This window comes from Pogona vitticeps, chromosome 1 (assembly GCF_051106095.1).
Source record: "Pogona vitticeps strain Pit_001003342236 chromosome 1, PviZW2.1, whole genome shotgun sequence".
NCBI lineage: Eukaryota > Metazoa > Chordata > Lepidosauria > Squamata > Agamidae > Pogona > Pogona vitticeps.
Genome location: NC_135783.1, coordinates 36,171,474 through 36,192,339, shown reverse-complemented (window position 1 = coordinate 36,192,339; position 20,866 = coordinate 36,171,474). Strand labels below are relative to the sequence as shown.

General features: G+C 41.3%; 1 protein-coding gene across 1 annotated transcript in view; it reads left to right on the top strand.

The window, feature by feature from the left end:
- The window catches only part of LOC110075379 (calpain-8), a 63,827-nt gene that overhangs the window by 1,639 nt on the left and 41,322 nt on the right, over positions 1 to 20,866 (top strand). Inside the window, exons 2-8 of the mRNA XM_020786589.3 lie at positions 3,913 to 3,982; positions 6,775 to 6,893; positions 7,898 to 8,031; positions 10,152 to 10,320; positions 12,914 to 12,997; positions 13,657 to 13,742; positions 19,358 to 19,432. Coding sequence (XP_020642248.3) covers positions 3,913 to 3,982; positions 6,775 to 6,893; positions 7,898 to 8,031; positions 10,152 to 10,320; positions 12,914 to 12,997; positions 13,657 to 13,742; positions 19,358 to 19,432 — 737 coding nt within the window. The remainder of the gene's footprint in view (positions 1 to 3,912; positions 3,983 to 6,774; positions 6,894 to 7,897; positions 8,032 to 10,151; positions 10,321 to 12,913; positions 12,998 to 13,656; positions 13,743 to 19,357; positions 19,433 to 20,866) is intronic.

Here is a 20,866-nt window from a genome sequence, read left to right as displayed (position 1 = left end):
AACACACCAGGCAGGTATATATTTACAAATGCTGGCTGTAATTATTTTTACTTAAAAAGGTGCATTGCATCATTTTCTACTGCAAATATGGTGCTTTTGAGATGGAGTGTTTTAGGGTTAAGCAAGTGAATAACATAAAGTGATGCTGATATTTTGACAGCATTGCATATGAGATTGGATTCTGGATGCATCCTTCATTGCTCCCTGCCCTTTCCTAAAGCTCCCGGCTCCTGTCTTGTAAGTTTTCTGATGATCAGCTCCATCTCTCGCCTACACGCTCCAGGCAACCAGCTGCTAACCCCGTTAAGCTGCTGACTCATCTCTAGATCTGACAGTGTGACATGCAGGGAGAGGAGAGCTGATCTTTCAGTAACTGCTCAGTGGAGAACGTTGACTTTACTCTTGGGAGTAGAGCCACCCTGGCTTCCTCTCTTCTCCTACCATCCATACATGGAGCCTTTGTCTCCAAAACAGTGTGCAATGTGCTTGGAGCCATACCAGTTTTTATTTTTTTTAAATTGATGTTTGGTCCCTGGAGGATATGTGTGAGTTTGACATAAATTTCAGGAGACTTTTAGTAGCTGGCTTTAAATCTGTTGCTTTTCAAAGGTTTTTGCAAGTGCTGCTCTGAAATGTTCTGCAGCTGTTGCTAGATTACTAAATTGCAATTTAATGGTAATTTTCTTGATTATTTTGGGTTTTTACTTTGGTGTATTGCTTTTAATTATTTGTTTTTAGAGAAGAGGACAATCCCAGTCCCAATTGTCACAGCAGCCTCACTGCTGTAGTAGTAGCAGGAGTAGAAGCAGGATCAGACTAGATGCTAGAGAGTGCAGTATAAGAAGTGACAGCTCCTCAAATATAAAAAGCTGTGTGATCATAATGTTTTCTGATATCCAGTAGTTTGTAAATTATCTTGCTTTGTTTTATGATTGGCCATGAGGGGTTTATTACTGGCTTAGTTTACATACTCATTGCTCAAATACAATGCCAGGAGAAGATTGCATGGCCAAACCCTATGTCTTCTAATGACATGTTAATTATAGCATCTGATTTGATCCAGAGGGAGAAAAATGAAGGGTGGGGGAGAAGAATCTATAGTTTTGTGATGGAGAGGATGAGCTATTACGCCATCTACCATCTGTGATGCATTCAGAGACTTTGGAGCAGAAGTCCAGGGACATTTCTTAGCAGAATGATTCATAGCCCCCTGAAAACACAGCAGCCAGTCATGCCACATTTTGGAATAAACAAAATGATGTACATTGCCATTACCATTGCTCCCCCACCTCATGTGATGACACCCTTAAGTCTAGAGTCCATCATTAGTGAACTGCGCCCAAGTATGCCACAGTCTCCTTATCTGAGTTTAGATAAATCTTTGAGGATGTCTCATTGTAACATGTAGAAAGGAATATTTTTATAAGTTGCATACAAAGAAAGGAAAATTTGCAGGACCTCTTGGGAAAACCTTTTCGTTCAGAGCCACCAGATGAGAGTTTTGAGAACATATACACATTTCTATGCTTATGTTAAGTATAACACAAAACTGACAAAATATGTGTGCTGATAATTTTTTTAGAAGATTAATCAACGGAGCTGATGTTGACACCATTCTCAATATTTTATTGGTTTTAATAATACCCAAATACATGTAGGTTTTTTAAAAACTATGTTGGAACAATCAGCTGTTATAATGATTCACTCTGTCCTAGAAAATATTCCAAAATCTGGAACTAGAACTGGATAAGCGATAATTTGCATTTTTGGAACATTTATTGAGTGTTATGCTGCATTAACTAAAATTAACCCATTCTAATGCTCCTGATGCTGTATTTTAGGGGATAAAGTTGTCTTTTGCTGCTTCTGGCTTTGGGTTTTACTCGTTTTTGACCACAATGTTTTTGTTGAACTTAAATTTGCTAGTCATGATATGCCATGTTGCGCATTTGAGGTGAGGCAAGTTGAGACAAGGCAAGGCAAGGCAAACAGACTTTAAATATGTTAAACACTCCTACCTGGGATGCTCATCTTCTACCACCGAGTGCACAGCATTGGGAGGAATGCACATGGAGCAGTGAGGGAGGAAGGGGACACCAATCTGGCCAGTCAGATCAGCTGACTCAACCCTAGCAATCAATGGAGTGACAGATGTCGCAGCCAGATCGCCCTCTTTGGCAGCAAAGAAAATATGAACCAAACATCAAAAGTCTTAAGAAAGAAGGGAAGCTATGTCATCTTGCATTTATTTATTGATATGTTGTTTCGGTGCAGTTTTGTGTTGCTGTTGATATATTGTGACAACCTATGGTTTTAAGCAATAAAACTTGTTCAGTTCAAATATGTTAATCTCGTCAGAACATTTCATATAGTTAAACCATGTGCATAGTGTAGTGAGAGTGCTGTAGTGGTTAGAGTCATGGGCTAGGGCTCATTAGATCTGGGTTCACATCTCTCGTTGACTGGAGAAACTCACTGAAGGGAGAGTGTCATTGATAAAACCACTGTTTCAGCATCTAAAACCCTGTCAGTGTTGCTATAAGTTGGGTGTGACTATTACTGTGGTTATATTTACAGTTTCAGTGTTGTGTTGGACATGGAACTAGGCACTGAGTGACTCACCTGCCAGCCAATATACCTGCCATAACCTGCATGCTGGGAAAGGAAAGGAGTGTTGGAATATGGGAGGTCAGGTGGGCATTGGACACCAGGAGGGTCCCTTTTGCCACCTGGAAGTGATGCAGACATGATGTCTCCTAACCTAGGCATATGCCTATGGATCCCCATTTGGAAAGCAGACATGAACCAATGCCAAAATGGATGCACTCAGTGCCTCACACATAAACTGTGAGAAGCAATCATGAGTATTATCTAGCACAATGTGAATAGCTTTGAAGGGGGTGAAAGCTCTGTAGCTAAGGCCAATCCATCTGCAGATAAAATCCCTCTTTATCTCTGTCAACTGATGAAAGCCACAGCAATGTACAATATGAAAATAGGGAGGATGGTCTGAGAGATGTCTGGTTCTGCACTGGAAATGAGTACTGGAGCAGACAAATATTAGTAGGCTTAGGTAGACTGTAGGGGAAATTCATCCTCTGAAGTCTACTGCATAGGCTCCTCTCCACTGGTGCTTATGATCTTCCAGCATGGCTTCCATGCTCCTGCTGCTGGCATAGCTGTGTCATCAGTCAGGAGCACCCAGCGTAACCAAGGAAGGTGCTCACTAATTTTCTTTCTTCCTCTTTCCCACCCTTCCAGAATGCAAGGACCCACCCCAGAGAATCAGGGAGCTGGTCTTGTGTGAACTGGTGGCCATCAAGTTCTGCTCTGACGTGGGCATTTAAATTCTGCTGAGCTCACACTTGAGGCAGTCCATTAACAGCCAATCACCTGGGTGCATGGATCTCATTGTGGGTGAGATCAGGATTGGCTCAAAACAATTTACGCCTGAAACAGAGCAGCAGACAGAGACTGGTACTCATGGAAAACTGCATTGTACCCTAAGCCAGTCAAATTATTTTGGTACCTGAGGCAAATATTCCCGGTGGTACTTCTCCCACTCCCTGCCAGTAAGAATACAGTAACAACAAATTACACAACGAACAATTTATTACTCTTTTGTAATACCCAAAATCTGCTACCTGTGACAGCCACCCCCACAAAAAATAGTAGGGCCAGGACTAGCTGAAATCTGTTAAGTACTGGTTTCCACATTACACCTGGCTGAGTTAATTTTTTACTGCATGTTAGCAATAAAATTTCTGAATCCACAGGAAAAGCTCAGATTTGGTGAAAAAGCAGAGGCTGTAGGCTCTAGCACTGCAGTTCAGAAATATAATTCTGTGTAAGACTAAGGCAATATGTGATACAAGAAACAAATGCAATGTTTTATTGAATCATTCTTTTCAGGAGCTAATTCCTAATCCTCAGTTCATTGTGGGAGGAGCCACTCGCACTGATATTCGTCAAGGGGCTCTGGGTGAGTAGAGGAACACCACATTTCTCCCCTTTTTAATGTCACACATTTATGTCGAATAACTGCAACACCTTCCAAATAAAATTTCAAGAATGTTTCGGACAGTTTCCAGAATTTCCCCATGGTTTTGCTAGCTGCAGGATTCTGAGAGCTGTTCAAAAAAGTATCATTCCTAAACTCTGCTCCAAGCTACTGAGCATCAGAGAGGAAGTGTATAAAAATTATTGCCAGATGAGTTGAAAAAAATAAATAAAGCAGAAGACTGATGTGGATCTCATATGTGACACAATGCCAGCTTGAACCTGTATCACCTAATATGAGCCTCCTTGGCTTTTAGCATTTTCTGGGGAGGCCCTTCTCTCAGTTCCACCACCTTCCCAGGCTCTTTTGTTTAGGGCTTGAGAGAGGGCCTTCTCAGCTTTTGCCTCCAGACTTTGTTCCCCTCCCTCTTGGTCCTTCTGTTGCCAGGCAAGCTTTCCTTCTCAGACAAATGTTTAAGCAATAAGTTCTATTTGGCATATGCCTGCATAGATTATAAAAATAATAATCGTTATGAAATTTATGTATTTTTAAATGTTTTCAAATATGTTTTTAAAATTGTTTTCAATCTTTATGAATGTTTACTTCTTTTTAAATATAGCCGTGCATGGTATTTTAAACTTACGGTTGTACACTTTAATTGCTGTGAGTCATCTTGGGTCCCCTGTGGGGAGAAAGGTGGCATATAAACAACCAACCAAACAACCAACTTAGACCTTATGGCTTGTTTTGCTTGTGTTCCACTGCCTCGCCTTTGAACCAAAGGCACTCTTCATCCTCATATTCACCATCTGAAACGTTATCTTCAGAGCTTGCATACTTTGAAGGGATAAGAGACAACCTGTATCTAAGATTTCCCTTCATTAAATGTTATTTTTTGTCAATAGCAAATGAGAGATGAAATCAATTTGGCAACTCTCAAAAGAACTTGAAAGACTCAGAATATTTCACATATACTGCATACTAGGAATTGCCTGCTTTTAGACAAGCACTCACCAAAAGACTGTTGCTCTATTTCAAGTCAAAGGCCCCAACATGTACAAAACTATGATTTAAAACAAAAACAGGAGAAAATCTTGTGGCACTTTAAAGACAAAGAAGTTCTATTCGGCATATGCTTGCATAGATTATAAAAATAATATTAATGTGCAATTAAGTCAATTCTAATATGTGGTAACTAGACAGGGGCATGAACTGTTGGTTGGTCCTTCCTGCCAATTTCTCCTTCAGTCAAAGAGGTGTTCACTGCCTCCCAGCCCTGCCTCCTCAGGCAGGTGCCCACTCAGAGGCAGCACTCTGGCTTCCTTGCTCTGCCTCCTCTGGGCTCTGAGCACACAGGGGTAGGCAGGGCTGGGACGTACCGAACACTTGTTTGTCCAAGGATGAACTGGCATGATCTGCCAAACCGGTGATTTGTGCCCACCTCTAATGGTGACCCTTTTCAGGGTTTCTCAGGTACAAAATGCTCAGATGTGGTTCACCACTCTTCTTTTGGAGTATATTCTGGGACTATGCAGCTTGCTCAAAGCTACAGAAGCTAGCTCTGCTTTCAGGAGGTGCAGTGCAGAACTGAACTCCCTACCTCTGGCTCCACAGCTAGATACCTAAGCCACTGAGTTATCCAGCTAGCTTTTAGCCTCTGAATAATATATATGTTGTGTGTTCCCAAGTCAGTTCTTTTCTTTTCAGGGTTTTTTTTTAAGGTTAAAGTGTACTAAGAAGTGGTTTACTATTTCCTTCTTCTGGGGGTGCCCTGGGACTGTGCAGCTTGCCTAAGGCCAGATAGGCTGGCTCTTCTCCTGGAAGGCAGTCTGGAATTAAACTTCCAACCTCTGGCTCCACAGCCAGATACCTAACTCATTCAGAGTTGGCATCATTGGGATACCCCTGTTATTCCTGAATCACTAGACGGCCTTTAGGGCTGGCATTTTTCTGACTGTTAATATTGCCAAATTATCTCTGCATTATATATAGGCTGCTGCAAAGTAGCAGGATAAAGACACAATTTTAGGAGGAGTGTTGATGGATGATGTGTGATCTTTCTACCTACCTTTTTACTGAACCTGCGTGATTGCTATAACAGGATCACATAGTCTCAGGAGACCTGTCAATATGCAAGGTTCTCAAGATGTTGAGAACTTTGATTATAATGTGTATTCTCATAACATCAGCAGAGTAAGGAGATACTGGTTAGCAGAGATACTTATGACACTATGACATTGAGAGAGTAAAACCAACTCTATTTACATATATACATAGAGAATAGACATTCCTCTGGCAGCATAGCATGACATGAAGCAACACACAGCATAGGAAAAAGTGATCTGACTTACAGCAGATAAAGACGTTCATTTTACATATGACTTATGTACAGTTCTGTGACCAATCAGAAAATACATTACTTTATTTTCTGTTACACAAAGTTTCATCATGTACCACGGCTGTACAACATTAAGTCTTAATCATTGATACCACACCTGAATACAATCTATACATGACTCAGGTAAAATCAGCCATTTTACATTTAACTATACAACATTAACATTTAATAGATTTTCATATCAAAATCTCAACAGCTCTGGAACAATCTATGCTGCTCACAGATGGTCAGAATCTATTTTTAAAAAAGCTGGCATCACATGCGTGTGTGTGATGAGTAGACAATCTTGGGTTGTATTATTTGACTTAATACGAGGCAGCTTAATATCTTTATATGCTACCACCTCCAGCTGTTTCATGAAATCTCATGTTCCCAGGTGACTGCTGGCTTTTGGCAGCTATTGCATCTCTCACACTGGATCAAGAAATTTTAGAGCGAGTTGTTCCCCCAAACCAGAGCTTCCAGAAGGATTATGCTGGCATTTTTCACTTCCAGGTATCTCTTCTTTTCCATGTTGCGCATGATTGTCTTCTTACACTTATTACACTGAGTAAAAGGAGAAAGGATAGTCCAAAGGATAGTGTAGTGCCATATAAAACATAGAATTCTGGATTCCATCTGGAACCGTCCGGATGTTTTGGAGAGTGTAGAGAGAAATCACTCTCTTTTTTGGGGGGGGGGGAGTACAATTTTACAAACTGAGGGATTCCGGAATTGTGGTCCAAAAAGTGTCTTTTCTAAATTTTGATTCTCTGACCATTGGCCGTGTTGGTTGGGGTTGATGGGAGCTGTCACCCAATACATCTGGAAGGTATTGTGTTGTGGAAAGCTGGTGTAGAAAACCCATTGCATATGAAACCAGAGTGGTTATAACGACCAGATGGGTGGGATATAAACAAACAAACAAACAAACAAACAAACCAATTCACAGAGAAGGGAGAAGAATATTGCCTCTTTGACATCAGCTAGGGATGGAGGCAAAATCTGTTTGGTACATGTTTTAATATGAATCAGTCACATACGCTCTTTCTGAAAGAAAATATACAAATCAGAGCATAATTATCCATTGTATTTCACATTTCTCCAACTTTTACAATGTGTGTATTAGGGAAAATAGCATTGAGAATGTGTATAAACATTCTAAGATTAAATCTAAAAATGTGAAATGAATTTAAAAAACCCAGATGAAGCAAATATGCTTGAAAAATGTGTTTGTTAAGACAAAGGGGAACACCTAAATCTTTTCCTTTCTTTCTTAAGTAGTATAATCTGAGGTCATGTCAGAAGAAACCACTGCCTTTTCTTTTCCCTAATCACAGTCAAGTATGTGACCTCACACTGCAAACTTTGTAGTTATTTGCACAGAAAGGTGGATCAGTCTGAAAGCAGTTAGTTCCTTCCTGTGATTTTATGCCAGCTTGTTTTTTCCTGGAGTGCTTTTGAAATTCAGATTTCAACACATGGGCCTTACCCCTGACTTTTTTTTCTTTTGTGGACAGATCTGGCAGTATGGACAGTGGGTAGATGTCGTTGTTGATGATCGGCTCCCCACGAAAAACGGACAGCTCCTCTTTCTGCACTCAGAAGAAGGCAATGAGTTCTGGAGTGCCCTACTTGAGAAGGCCTATGCCAAGTAAGCCACAGCTAGTTCTGAGACAGAGGCTGCTAAAACCTTTTGGCATTTGGCTGATCAGTTCTATCCTGTCTTGTACATATTGCCTAACAGTGCTAATGAATTTGCACCACAAATGGGCCATGATAAACAGTGGGGGTTAGGTTTTAGACCCTAGGCTAGAGCAAATGCATAGGATCCATGGAATTTAAGGGTTGGCTTAACAAGTCATTTTTGTATGGTGAGTCTACAGTGGACCCTTTACTTAAGGAATTAATCTGTATTGGAACGGTGGCTGCAGGTTGAAAAGTCTGTAGATCAAGGGTCCATTTCCCATAGGAATGCATTGAAAACCCTGTACAGTGGTGCCTTGCATTACGACGTTAATTCGTTCCAGCGAAATCGCTGTAGAACGAAAATGTCGTAATGCGAAAAGAAAAAACCCATTGAAATGCATTAAAACCCGTTAAAATCCAAAGAACTGTAAACTTACCATCCAGTGAAGATCCTCCATAGGGCGGCCATTTTCACTGCCTGTGCAGCGAGGAATCCATCCCAGAAAACAGCGGGGGCCCATTTTGTTTACCCGGCAGCCATTTTGTAACCGCTGATGAGCTGTTGGAAAATCGTCGTTTTGCGAAGAATCGGTTCCCAAAGCAGGGAACCGATCATCGCAAAGCGAAATTCCCTCATAGGAACCATCGTTTTGCGATCGCAAAAGCGGTCGCAAAAAGTTCATTGTAATGCAGTTTCATCGTTAAACGGGCAATCATAAAGCGAGGCACCACTGTAACCTGTAACTGGCCCAAGAAAAAAAATACCCCCCCACAAAAAATGAAAATAAATAGACCTTACCTGTCCGAAGCCCTCCAGGGGTCCCCCCCCGGCCGCCATCGCCACTGCCCAAGGCCTCTGAGGACTTCCCCACAGCTCCCAGAGGCCTCTTGGAGGTCCCCTGCCCCCACCGATGCAGGCTTTCCCAGGGTGGACCAGGCCTACCAGGGCAGGGCTTCCCCTGGTAGGCCCGGTCTACTGCCTGGGAAAGCCTGGTAGACCGGCCTACCAGGGGAGGGCTTCCCCCAGTAGGCCCAGTCTACTCCCTGGGAAACTAATGGAAGGGGACCTCTGGGTGCCTTCAAGGGCTTCCCTGCTTCCATGGGAGGCATCTCGGAGGTCTCCCCCCACTGCCGATAGTGCCTCCGAAGCACAATTGGCAGCATGGGGGGGACCTCCGAGAGCCTCCCATGGTGGCAGAGAAGCCCTGGAAGGCACCCGGAAGCACGATTGGTGGCCTACAGACTGGAAGGGGGAGGTGGTGAAAGTGCCAAATTTCAATTTGGCACTTTCCCCACCTCCCCCTTCTAGTCCGTAGGTCAATTCTCCGGCCACAAGTCGAAGGGATACTTTGCAGCCAGAGAAGTCCGTAGGTCGAAAGGTTCGTAAGTGGAGCCCTGCATAAGTCGAGGGTCCACTGTACTGTAGTTGGGACTAACAATTCCATTGAGCCCTTTATTTCCAGTGGTTTATGGCTAGTAATTTAATTAGTAATGGTGTGCCATCAGGTCAGTGTGTGCCAACCCTCCTAGGAATTTGTAGGTAAAAAGTACTGAAAAATGATTCACCACATCCCAGGTGATCTCAGCTGATCCCTCTTTTGGGAGGCAAAATTGGGATTCAAACTCACTATCCCTGGCTACATGACCTGGCAGCTCAATTCCAGAGATATAACGTTCTCTGTGTGTACAAATTCATCTCTCTCCCCCCCTTTCCCATCTCTTTCTCTTTTTTTTTTTTTTTTTTTAAAAACAGCCCCGACTAGATAATTTTACTAATTTTACTAAATAGACCCAATGGACCAAATTCTGACACTGGTCCTAACCAGAACTTGGTAGTATTAAACTTCTGAGCTGTAACTCCCAGAATCATTGAGCCAGCATGCTGAATGAATGATAATGATGATGACTTACTAAGCCAATTCTTACGTAAATTCTGTGGATTCAGTGGGTTTGTTTAGGAGCTGAAACCTGAATTTAAACCCCAAATAACATTTCCAGATTCTGCTCCTAACCTGATTAAAGTTCTGTAGTGATTATATGCCCTTTAATCTTTGTTCTGCTTTCCTTGCCATTCCTTGATTTTAGGTTGAATGCTTCCTATGAAGCTCTCACAGGAGGATCTCCTTTGGAAGGTTTTGAAGATTTTACTGGTGGCATTTGTGAATCTTATGACCTCAGGAAAGCTCCACCCAACCTGTATCAAATCATTGAAAAGGGCCTGCAAAGTGGTTCCTTGTTTGGTTGCTCCATTGATGTGAGGTTCTTATTTATTTTCTTCTTCGCTCTCTGCAGTTTGGCTTGCCTTATAGTGAAACATAGATCAGGAGTGGAAAGTAATGGGACTCTTTCCATGAATCTGAACTTTGGCTCAGGTGAAGCAGGAAGGAGCTTGAAGTTCTACAGCTTGAGAAATTAGTTTGCTAGTTTGATAAAGACTGCTGCCACACTAGCCAGTAAGTCTGGCATTGCCGTTCTTTGCTTACCTGCTTTTTACAGAGGGCCAGTGCTTTCAGATGAAGGGCTCCTGACAGTACAACCCCCCCAGGTGTTATGGGCTTGCCTCCTCAACAGGTACTTCCTAATAAAAAGAAAGATGGGAGAAGAATTTAGCATATTATTTTGAAAAGCAAGCATGTTATCATTACAGGTGTTACTCATTATGCTTTATTTTAAGATGATCCTTTATTTTAAGAGCAATACATTACTATTTTTAAAATTACATTTAATGTTCAACAGCATTCAGAAAGAGCTTGACAGAACAGAAAATTGGAATGACACTAAGAAAATTAAACGCAACAGAGTCTGTGAGATTATTAGTCTCTGTGGCAATCCCACTGTAGACAACCACTTAAGGAATTACCAGCACCAACTGGCAATTTTATAGCAATAGCCACCTGTGGCAATGCTATCTAGAAACTGCAACTTTAAACATTTCCTTGGTCTTTACAGAGGCAACTGCAAATAACTTTTCACATTCTTCTCAGGGTAGTTGCTGCCATCAGGTCCTTTACGAAGTCTACTTCCCATTGTTCTTTATGCCTTTACTTCTCTTTTTTTTCTGTTGGCATTGGTGACTAAGCAATAGGCATGGTTTTATACTCCCAGCCACTTAGCTACCCTACATCTGCACCTGTTTCTATACTGATATTGTTATCAGTATCAATGTGGTAAGATATATGTGTGTGTCTATTCTCTCTCTCTCTCTCTCTCTCTCTCTGTGTGTGTGTGTGTGTGTGTGTCTTTAACTTCTTATCACCCCCTTTTGACAATCCAGAGTCCTATCAGGGTCACCCAAGGCAGAATGGTCAAACCTGAGAAATCAGTAGGATTCATCCGACTTCTTTAGGAATTAATGGTTTAATCAGCAGAAGAGAAATCACAGTGCTAGTGGGGATGGGATAGCGAAAGTCCTGAGGGATAGCCAAAGAGCAGCAACAGCAGTGGAAGATGACACAGGTGAGGGATTGTTTGTGAACGGTAGTCGTGGCACTTTAGCTAACTCTTGTTAGTACAGCACAGAATAAGAAAATGGTAAACCACTTCTGAATTTCTTGTGCCACAAAAACTCTATGAAAAAATAAATAAATCCACACTTTATTTTAAATAAACAAACAAAGCAAGGAATAGTGATGGGAGATGAGCCTCCCAGGTCAGAAAGCAGTCAAGCAAACACTGGGGAAGAGCAACTGTTATGCATGACTAGTACTGTTGTCTGTGAAGCAACTGGATTAAAATGGGAAAAAAAAACATTTAGCACACAGGTTAAAGTCTGATACTTTTTTTCTTTTTAAAAGAACCCTAGTGCCTCCACCCAAAAGTGGCTGTAGTGGTGATTTAGTACTGTTGTGCTTCCCTATTCCACAACATATATATTTAAAGGGAGGTGGGAGGAAGTGAAGGTGCCAGAACAATGCCAGGGAGCTGGGGTTAGTACAAAGTTTGCAGCCTGTATCTGTAGCTGCTAAGAGGGGTTTGGGGGACACCCACTGATGCCCCTTTGTCTCAGCACACAGAGCTACATGGAGGCTGCACATCAAACCACTCTCTTGTTTTCAGGGGAGAACAAGAGGGGGCTGATTTTTAATGCCTCAGGAGCTGCAGAGGTAAAAAAGTAAAGGTAAAGGTTCCCCTTGACAATTTGTCCAGTCGTGTCACTCTAGAACGCGTTGCTCATCTCCGTTTCCAACCCATAGAACTAGCGTTTGTACGCAGACAACCTTCCATGGTCACGTGGCCGGTGTGACTAGGCACGGAACACCGTTTACCTTCCCACAGAGATGGTACCTATTTATCTACTCGCATTTTTGCATTTTGTGTGCTTTTGAGCTGCTAGGTTGGTGGGAGCTGGGACAAGCGACGGGGCCTCACTCCGTTGCGTGGATTCAATCTTATGACTGCAAGTCTTCTGACCTTGCAGCACAGAGGCTTCAGCGGTTCAACCCACAGCCCCACCATGTCCCTCATAAAAGATACAACACCCAACATTCCCAGGTGGTCTCCCATCCAAGTACTAACCCAGCCCTACCCTGCTTAGCTTCCAAGAACAGACGAGATTGGGCGTGCCACAAACTCTTAGTATCAAGCAGCAAGGAAGTGGGCAGGGTTACAAATGCCCAGACTAGAAGTGCCCTCAGTAACATAGGAACAGAAACTGCTTCTGATAAGAGCAGTTTAACAATGAAGTCGCCTTTCCAGGAGGTTGATTGTCTCTCCCACTCTGGAGTTCTTCAAGCAGAGTTTGGACCACCAATTGTTGTTGATGCTCAAGAACATGATTTCCTTGTATCCTAGGAATCTCCAACCACCTGTGATTTTCATGTTAAACAGTGTCCATTTTGTTGCCCTAGATTACCAGTGCAGCTGAAACAGAAGCAATTACACGTCTTAAATTGGTCAAAGGTCATGCTTACTCTATTACTGGAGCTGAAGAGGTAAACTAATCTTTCTTTTGTTTTAGTTTCTACTAATCTGCAATAAAACTCAGAGGCATTTTATTTTGGTAAATTGCCCTTTAGTCTGTTCCTTCCTTTCCATGTTTATATCGAGGCTTAAGGTTTTAAATTACAGTTTTAGAAACAGAGAATATGAATGAACCTATAAAAATATCAGTATAAATCAGAAGAAGGAAATTAACAGCATTTTAGTAAAGCATGGGGACATTATATTTTCAGAGTATAACTGTTAGATTTCTTCAGCCAATTTTTCCGGCTGTGAGATACTAGCTTTTGTAGTTTAAAAACGTAACAAGATCTGTCTATAGGGCTGATAGTTCCATCCGTAAGAACAGCTGAGCAGGAAAACATTATTTCCAAGGGTCTGTGTGGAATTACTGGAGGTTTTTGTTTTGCTTTTTTGTCCAGAAGACTCATATCTGGCAAAAACATGCTGTTGTGGGGGCTGTACTAAATATTTCATGAAATCTTTTCCAGTGCCAATGGATTCTATTATATCACACAAGATGTGATACAGCCTGGCAAATTGTACATATAGTTTTGATTCTTAATGAAGAGCAGTCAGGGTGATGCACCATGATAGTAAACAATGAGTGAAATAATGAAACCTGTAATTCTACCTGTGGTGTTTTGTACAGGTTAACTACCGTGGCCGGCCAGAGAAACTGCTCAGGATAAGAAATCCATGGGGTGAAGTGGAATGGACTGGAGCCTGGAGTGACAAGTACATTGTTGTGTTCTATCTTTTTTTCTGAGTCACCCACATTTTTTTCATCTTTGCATAGTACCATCTGAAATGGTATTCATTCATCTATATATTAAAATTTATATTTCACGGTTCCTCTGAGGAGCTCAGGGCATTATCCCATGCTAGCCATCTATCATTAAGTTGGTTAGACTGAGGGATAGTATTTAACAAGAATGTGCATAGTGAAAATTGTCATAATTGGGTTCTTTCATGAGTGCCTTTTTAATTTTCTGTGTGTTTTTATTGTACTGGTTCTTTCATTTAACATGAAATGGAAAGCCTCTTTTTGGTTCGTTCATTTTGGATTTCCTTTTTTTGTTTCTTTACACACCCACACACACACCCACACCCAAAAGCCCTGCAGAATCCTTTAAAAGTGCTCAAAAAGAGGAGGGGGGCAAGGCAATAGAGAATCAATCTACTCCAAAATAAGGCACACTTTATAAAGAAAGAATGCCTTTGTCAGTGTCCCACCACCATGTCCGTCACTACTAGTGGCCACAAAGGTGCTTCTCCAAACAAGATAACCTGCCACTACCAGTCTTGTGCACAGAATTAAAAACAATTCACCTACCAACTAATTTAAAAAGGTAAAAAACAAAAACAAAAAACCCCTAACCCAGAATGAATTAAGTGCCTCCCAGCTAGCACAACAGAAAAAAAAAGGCAATGGCTGGCTACTGGCACACAGCAAAGCAAACAACAACACAAAACAGTCCCCCACACCTACAAAGATATATACTTTTAACAGAATAAATAAACAATAAACTAACCATATACCATTTTTTAAAAATAAGACAGTGAAAGCACCCACATAGGGTAAAAAACAAAAACAAAATAAAAATACCCAAAAATAACCCCCTCTCCCAAAAGCAAAGGGAAGGAAACAAGCAAGTAAAGGCAAACAAATCAAAGTCCCTAACCAAACCAAAGCCACTGAAATATGGGGAGACTACTCTCCCACCTACCACTTCATGCCTTCTTTCTTCTTTCAGGAAGAAAGAAACGGGGGGAGATGCTCACCATGTATTAAAAAAGGCAAAGAGAGAGAGAGAGAGAGAGAAAGGTCCAAGATGGAGTCACAGAAGTAGGCACACAGACAAACAGGCAGCATAATTCAAGATTGAGGGCATCAAAACACCATAATCCCATCCACAAGAACAACTGAAGCAAATGAATACTCCTAAATGGGTTCCAAACAATTCAGACTGTTGTACAGATTCAAAATTCCTGCTTCTCCTTCCTGGACCTTCTGTTTGGGTGCTGCAAGCTGCTTGATGAATAATGTCTTGGGTAATTTGACAGACAAAGGGTGAAGTAAAGGTTACACAAAAGAAAGAAATATGAAAGAACATGAAATATATAATTAGCTCTCTTTTATTGATATGAATAATTTATGTTTTAGAGCAATTGTTCCCAACATTGGATCTCCAGAAGTTCTTGGACTAAAACTCCCAGAAGCCTTCACCACTTGCTTCCTGCTAGCCAGGATTTCGGGGAGATCCAAGAACATCTGTGGAACCAGATGGTTGGGAAGCACAGGTTTAGAGGATATCTTTTAGGAATCAACAAAAGAAAACAAAAATGAGAAAAATAACTTCCTTTGTTTCCCCCCCTTTCATAAAGAAACAAAAGGCCCATCCCTAGTGACTAATTGAAGGTTGCACAGTTAGCTCAGTAGGGATTTTAACTGACACCTTTCTATTTTAAATTCCTCAGTGAATCCACTCTCTGCCTTTTTATAATATCTCAGTGTTGCAACACTCAAGTTTCACAGTCAGATGTAGCTTAGACATATCAATGGAGGTGAGATGTTCATGCAACTTTGTTGAACATTAACTGGAAATGAACAATAAGAATATGCATTAGTCTATTCTTTCTTTCTTTCTTTCTTTCTTTCTTTCTTTCTTTCTTTCTTTCTTTTTCTTTCTTTCTTTCTTTCTTTCTTTCTTTCTTTCTTCCTTCCTTCCTTCCTTCCTTCCTTTCTTTCTTTCTTTCTTTCTTTCTTTCTTTCTTTCTTTCTTTATTTATTTATTTATTTATTTATTTATTTATTTATTTATTTATTTATTTATTTATTTATTTACATTCCTTCCTCTCCCCCCCCCCCCCAGCTAGTGGTGAAGTCACTATTCTGGATGGCTAAAAAAATCAAGATCAATATAGCATACAGTAATATAATATTAATAAGAGCAACAGTAAAATTCAGAAAAGCCATCAAATATGACACAATCCCTAAAAATATAACTTTAAAAAAAGCAGCAAAATTTCAAGGACAATAGGTGGCTGCCAGACAGAGGTTCACAAATTCAAAATACATTTAATAAAAAACCAAAATTAATCTGGGGCAAGGCTACAAAAGACTTGCGAGAAGAGGCAGATTTTGTCTCCTAAAACCAGGGAGAGATGAGGCCAATCACACCTCTAATGGCAGGGAATTCCAAAGTGATGCAACCACTACAGAGAAGCCCAAGTTGTGAGTGGCAGATCTCTGGGCCTCCCTTGGGGTGGACACTGATAGCATCTCAGTAGAAGAAGTGTGGGTGGGACAGGTAGACATTTTGAGGGAAGGTGCTCAGCCAGATAGGTAAAGGTAAAGGTTCCCCTTGACAATTTTTGTCCAGTCGTGTCCGACTTTAGGGGGCGTCGCTCATCCCGCTTTTCAAGCCATAGAGCCAGCGTTTTGTCCGAAGACAATCTTTCCGTGGTCACATGGCCAGTGTGATTTAGACATGGAACGCTGTTTACCTTCCCACCGAGATGGTACCTATTTATCTACTCGCATTTGCATGCTTTCGAACCGCTAGGTTGGCGGAAGCTGGGACAAGCAACGGGCGCTCACTCCGTCACGTGGATTCGATCTTACGACTGCTTGGTCTTCTGACCCTGCAGCACAGGCTTCTGCGGTTTAGCCCACAGTGCCACCACGTCCCTTAGCAGGGCCCTAAACTGTTCAAGGCCTTAAATGTCAACATAAATATCTTGAACTTGGCCTAGAAGCATACAGGTAGGCAGTATAGATGGGCCCAGACAGGTGATATATTATCATATATAATATGTGCCAAAGACTAACCTTGCAGCTGCATTCTGCACCTGGTGCAGCTTCTGAATCATTGTCAAGGGAAGCCTCAGATAGAGAGTGTTTCAATAGGCTATTTTCAAGATTACAAGTGCACAGACCAGTGATGTTAAGGAATTCCTTCCAAGATAGGGGTGAAGATGTGTAATCTACCTCAGATGGAAAAAGGCAGACCCGTCCATGGCTGAGATCTGGTTCTCCAATGAAAGGACTGGGTCAAGGAGCATACCAAAATTTTGTACCTGATCCTTCACAGGGAGTGTGACCCTGTCTAGATCAGGCAAGCAGCTACCTGGTTGGTCAAGGGTCCCACCCAACAACAGGATCTTCATCTTATCAGGATTCAAGTTCAGTCTGTTAGCCCTCATCCAGTCATTGATCATGGCCAGGCAACACTCCATGAACAGCTTCTACTGCTGAAGAGGTAGAATTGCATGTAATCAGCATACTGTTGGCCGTTAACTCCAAATCTCCAGATGATCTCTCCCAGTGGCTTCATATAGACTATATATAGTCTCTCTCTGTCTTTGCTCTCATTGTTCCTTAAGACACAAGAAATTCTTATAAAGTTACACCAGCAGTTAATAAATCACATGGCGACTGATAGCGGGGAAAAGTATTATTAGTAGGCAGATTTATTAACTTACACTGGGCACAAATTTCTTTTTCCATAATGGGAAAGTAGAAAAATTTGGTTTTGGGAGAGAGGCAGAAGAGAAAATAAGTCTTTCTTACTGGATTATTTTTAATGCAAAATAAATATTTTACCAAACCCGACACATTGGTAAAATTTTCTTGACATTAAGCAATTATATATTGAACATGTAATAAGTAGCCTTTGAGATGGAAGACTGATAATTACAAGGCTGTGGGAAAAAGTCTTCTCAAGGTGTGGCACCCTAACTGTGGAATGCCTTCCTTTTGGAGGCCTGACTGACATTAAAGCTGGCCTCATTAAAATTTGGCTGTTCAGCTAGGGTTCAGGATTCACAGCTTTCATTTATTTTCTCTTGTGTTTTTATCTTTATTATGTTGAACTGCCTTAATATTTTAAATTGCTAGTAAGCTTTTCTACTGATTGTTCTTTGCCTGGCATCTTTGACTACAAGGTGAGACAAATATATTTAAATAAAGAAGTAAATAAAATGCCATGTAAAAAGCAGTGTGAGTTCAAGGTATTCCAGGTCTTTGTGTGTGTGTGTGTGTGTGTGTGTGTGTGTGTGTGTGTGTGTGTGTGTGTGTGTGTGTGTGTGTGTGTGTGTGTGTGTGTGTGTGTGTGTCAGTATCATCTTGTAGAGCCAATTGTTCCTCTTGGCACTGGTATTGTATTAGTACTAGAAAACTCTGTCGGAAATTCTATTAGAATAACTTTATACCATGCAACTAGGATGATGTCATCAGTCCAATACAGTAATACTTAATTAAACTGAAAACTTCCTATTCCCCTCCTTTCAGGTTCTAAAGCTCCCTAGGGCTCCTTGTCAACCATGGGAAGCTTTTGAGAACCTGCCAACTGGGATCTGCTGCAGACCTAGTGGTGGTTTTTCCCTATTGAAGACTCCTTCCGCCATCTCAAGGTGTTCCCAAGTCAAAAGAGAGCCCTAGAGAGCTTTGGAATCTGAAGCTAGATTGGAAGTTTTCAAGTAAAGTAAAATGAATACTGTCATCATGGACTAATGACATAATTCTACTTGCATGGTAGAAAGTTACACCAACAGGATTTCAGTCCACATATGTAACTTGCTGCTAAGCTGTAATATAGCAGTAATTGAAATTCTAATCTAAAAAGGAAGACACCACTTCACAATGAATTAAAGCTGATTTCCTCCAGAACAGTGTCTTGATTATTGAGGACATGGTGCAAAGGAAACCCTTTAAAATCATGGAGGTACACTACAGTATAATTTCATCTAGGTTTTTACCAAAGTTCCAACATCACCAAACTTTTCATGAGTGCAACTGACTTTGTCAATTAAGTGTATTTTAAAGTGATTTTCTTTTTTTAACATGTATGTTAAATTGCACCCCTTTCCCCCCACCCCTGTCCCACCAATTGCTAGTAGGGCAGATATATACCTTCCCTTCACCTGTTTTATTTTTAAACCTAAACTTGCCTCCTTTGCAGGTGCTTTAAAAAAAGTAGCACAAGGTTTACTCCAAAAGACACTGGCTAAAATCCTGTGCTAAGAAAATTCGTAACTTTCAGTCCATTCAAGGTACAGCTGTCTTTGCTGGCTTGGAACAGACTGAATTTTCTTAATTTTCTTATGCCAAGCAACAGGATTTCAGCCCATATGTACATTTCATAGTTTGCATGGGTATCTATGTTTGTGGTTTTAAACAGAACAATGTCTTCCCACTTGATCCTCTGTGACATTGGATTACATTTAATGTATGTTGTAATGCATAAAAGCTAATTCCTCTTCGAAGAGTTTACTGCTATGCACCCACCCCTAATTTATGTTTTGTCCTATAATGGTTAAGAGAAGCTACTCTTATTATATCCCTGCAGTGCTCCTGAATGGAATTATATTGACCCTAAGCAAAAGAGTGCTCTCGATAAGCAAGCCGACGATGGAGAATTTTGGTGAGAATCTTGCCGTCTATAGGAAAATGCTGACAAATGTGCTTTTCATAGCCAATTAGTGGTCCAGTCAGGGGCACAGCACACCCAAAAAAGATTTTTTGGGGGGAAGGGGAGTTGAACCCACTGCTTGGATCATAGGCTGCACTGGTGCTTTTCACATTGCAAGCCTGCACATGTGTGCCACTGAACATAAGGGATCATTGGATGTGATTTTATATGCATCATGTGCTTTTCTACCTTTCTAGGGCCAGCTCAAGACATTTTGTTGGCTAAGGCAAAGGCCAGGATGGTGTCATCCTCCATCTCATATACAGTACTTATGTCAACTGGGCTGATACAAACACATGGTCCTTCACTACCCCTGAGGGCAGCAGACAAATTTAGGGTTGCAGGCCAGGCTGTGTGAGACACATAGCTCTGCCTTCCAAGAGAGGAAAATGGCAGGGAGGCTCAGGAGGAATAGCTGGAGATGGAGAGGGGGGCTGCCTGTAGTATCTGCTATCTTTGTCTTACTCTGCCTAATGGTAAGAGTATCCATGTATCGATCATTTTAAAACTGCTATCAAGAGGTCTGATTCTTGCATAAAGAGAGGCAGGTTTAACCTTTTCCTTCCCCACTCAGTCCTGATGATGTCACAAACACCCTCACCAGTGGCTGCTATTAGCTCAAAGAGGAAAACTCCCCTTGGCGTTAGAAGCCAGGGGCTAATAATAGACATGTGAATGGGCATTTTCATTAGCATTCTACTGGCGGAAGAAAAGATTCACTACCACCACCATTGGCCAGTATGTCACAGACTTGAGGAACATCAAAGCTCCCTCCTCCACCTCTGGACCTCGAGTCTTAAAAAATGAAAGAGATGAAAACAAATGATGTATTTAGCATCATGTCTAGTTTTGTCTGATGTCTCCTTGCATGCTTTGATACCAAAGACAATTCCAAGTCTAAGCATTATGTTTTTGTTGATAAGCAGCTATTCCTTTGTGGTGGCAGTGTTCAGTGTTGTAGGTCAGAAGTTATGCAGCTTGGCTTGAAATCCAAACATTAAAATGCATATCTAGGTTAATTTACCCATGATAAAAATTGTGGAGGGTTAGAATGACAATAATCTGATAGAAAGTGTTCCAGTGTTCCTTATCTCTTGAATGTAGTGACATGGTGGTTGAAAAAAACACTCATTCTTCATGTGTCCAGAGGCTGCGAATAACTACTCTTTTCTAACAATAACCAGCTTGAGATGCTTGTGTGGCCTTGACTGCCAAGCTCTTGTTAACAGAGCCAGTTGCAGTGATATGGTCATGTGATCTGCTCTTCCCCAGCATCTCTCCCTCAACAAACTGTGGAGAAGAATGAAGCTGTTTAATAATTTCTTGCTCCAAGATTCCCCTGAAATAGGCCATGTTGGATATATCCCAGAATCTATTCCAGTGTAA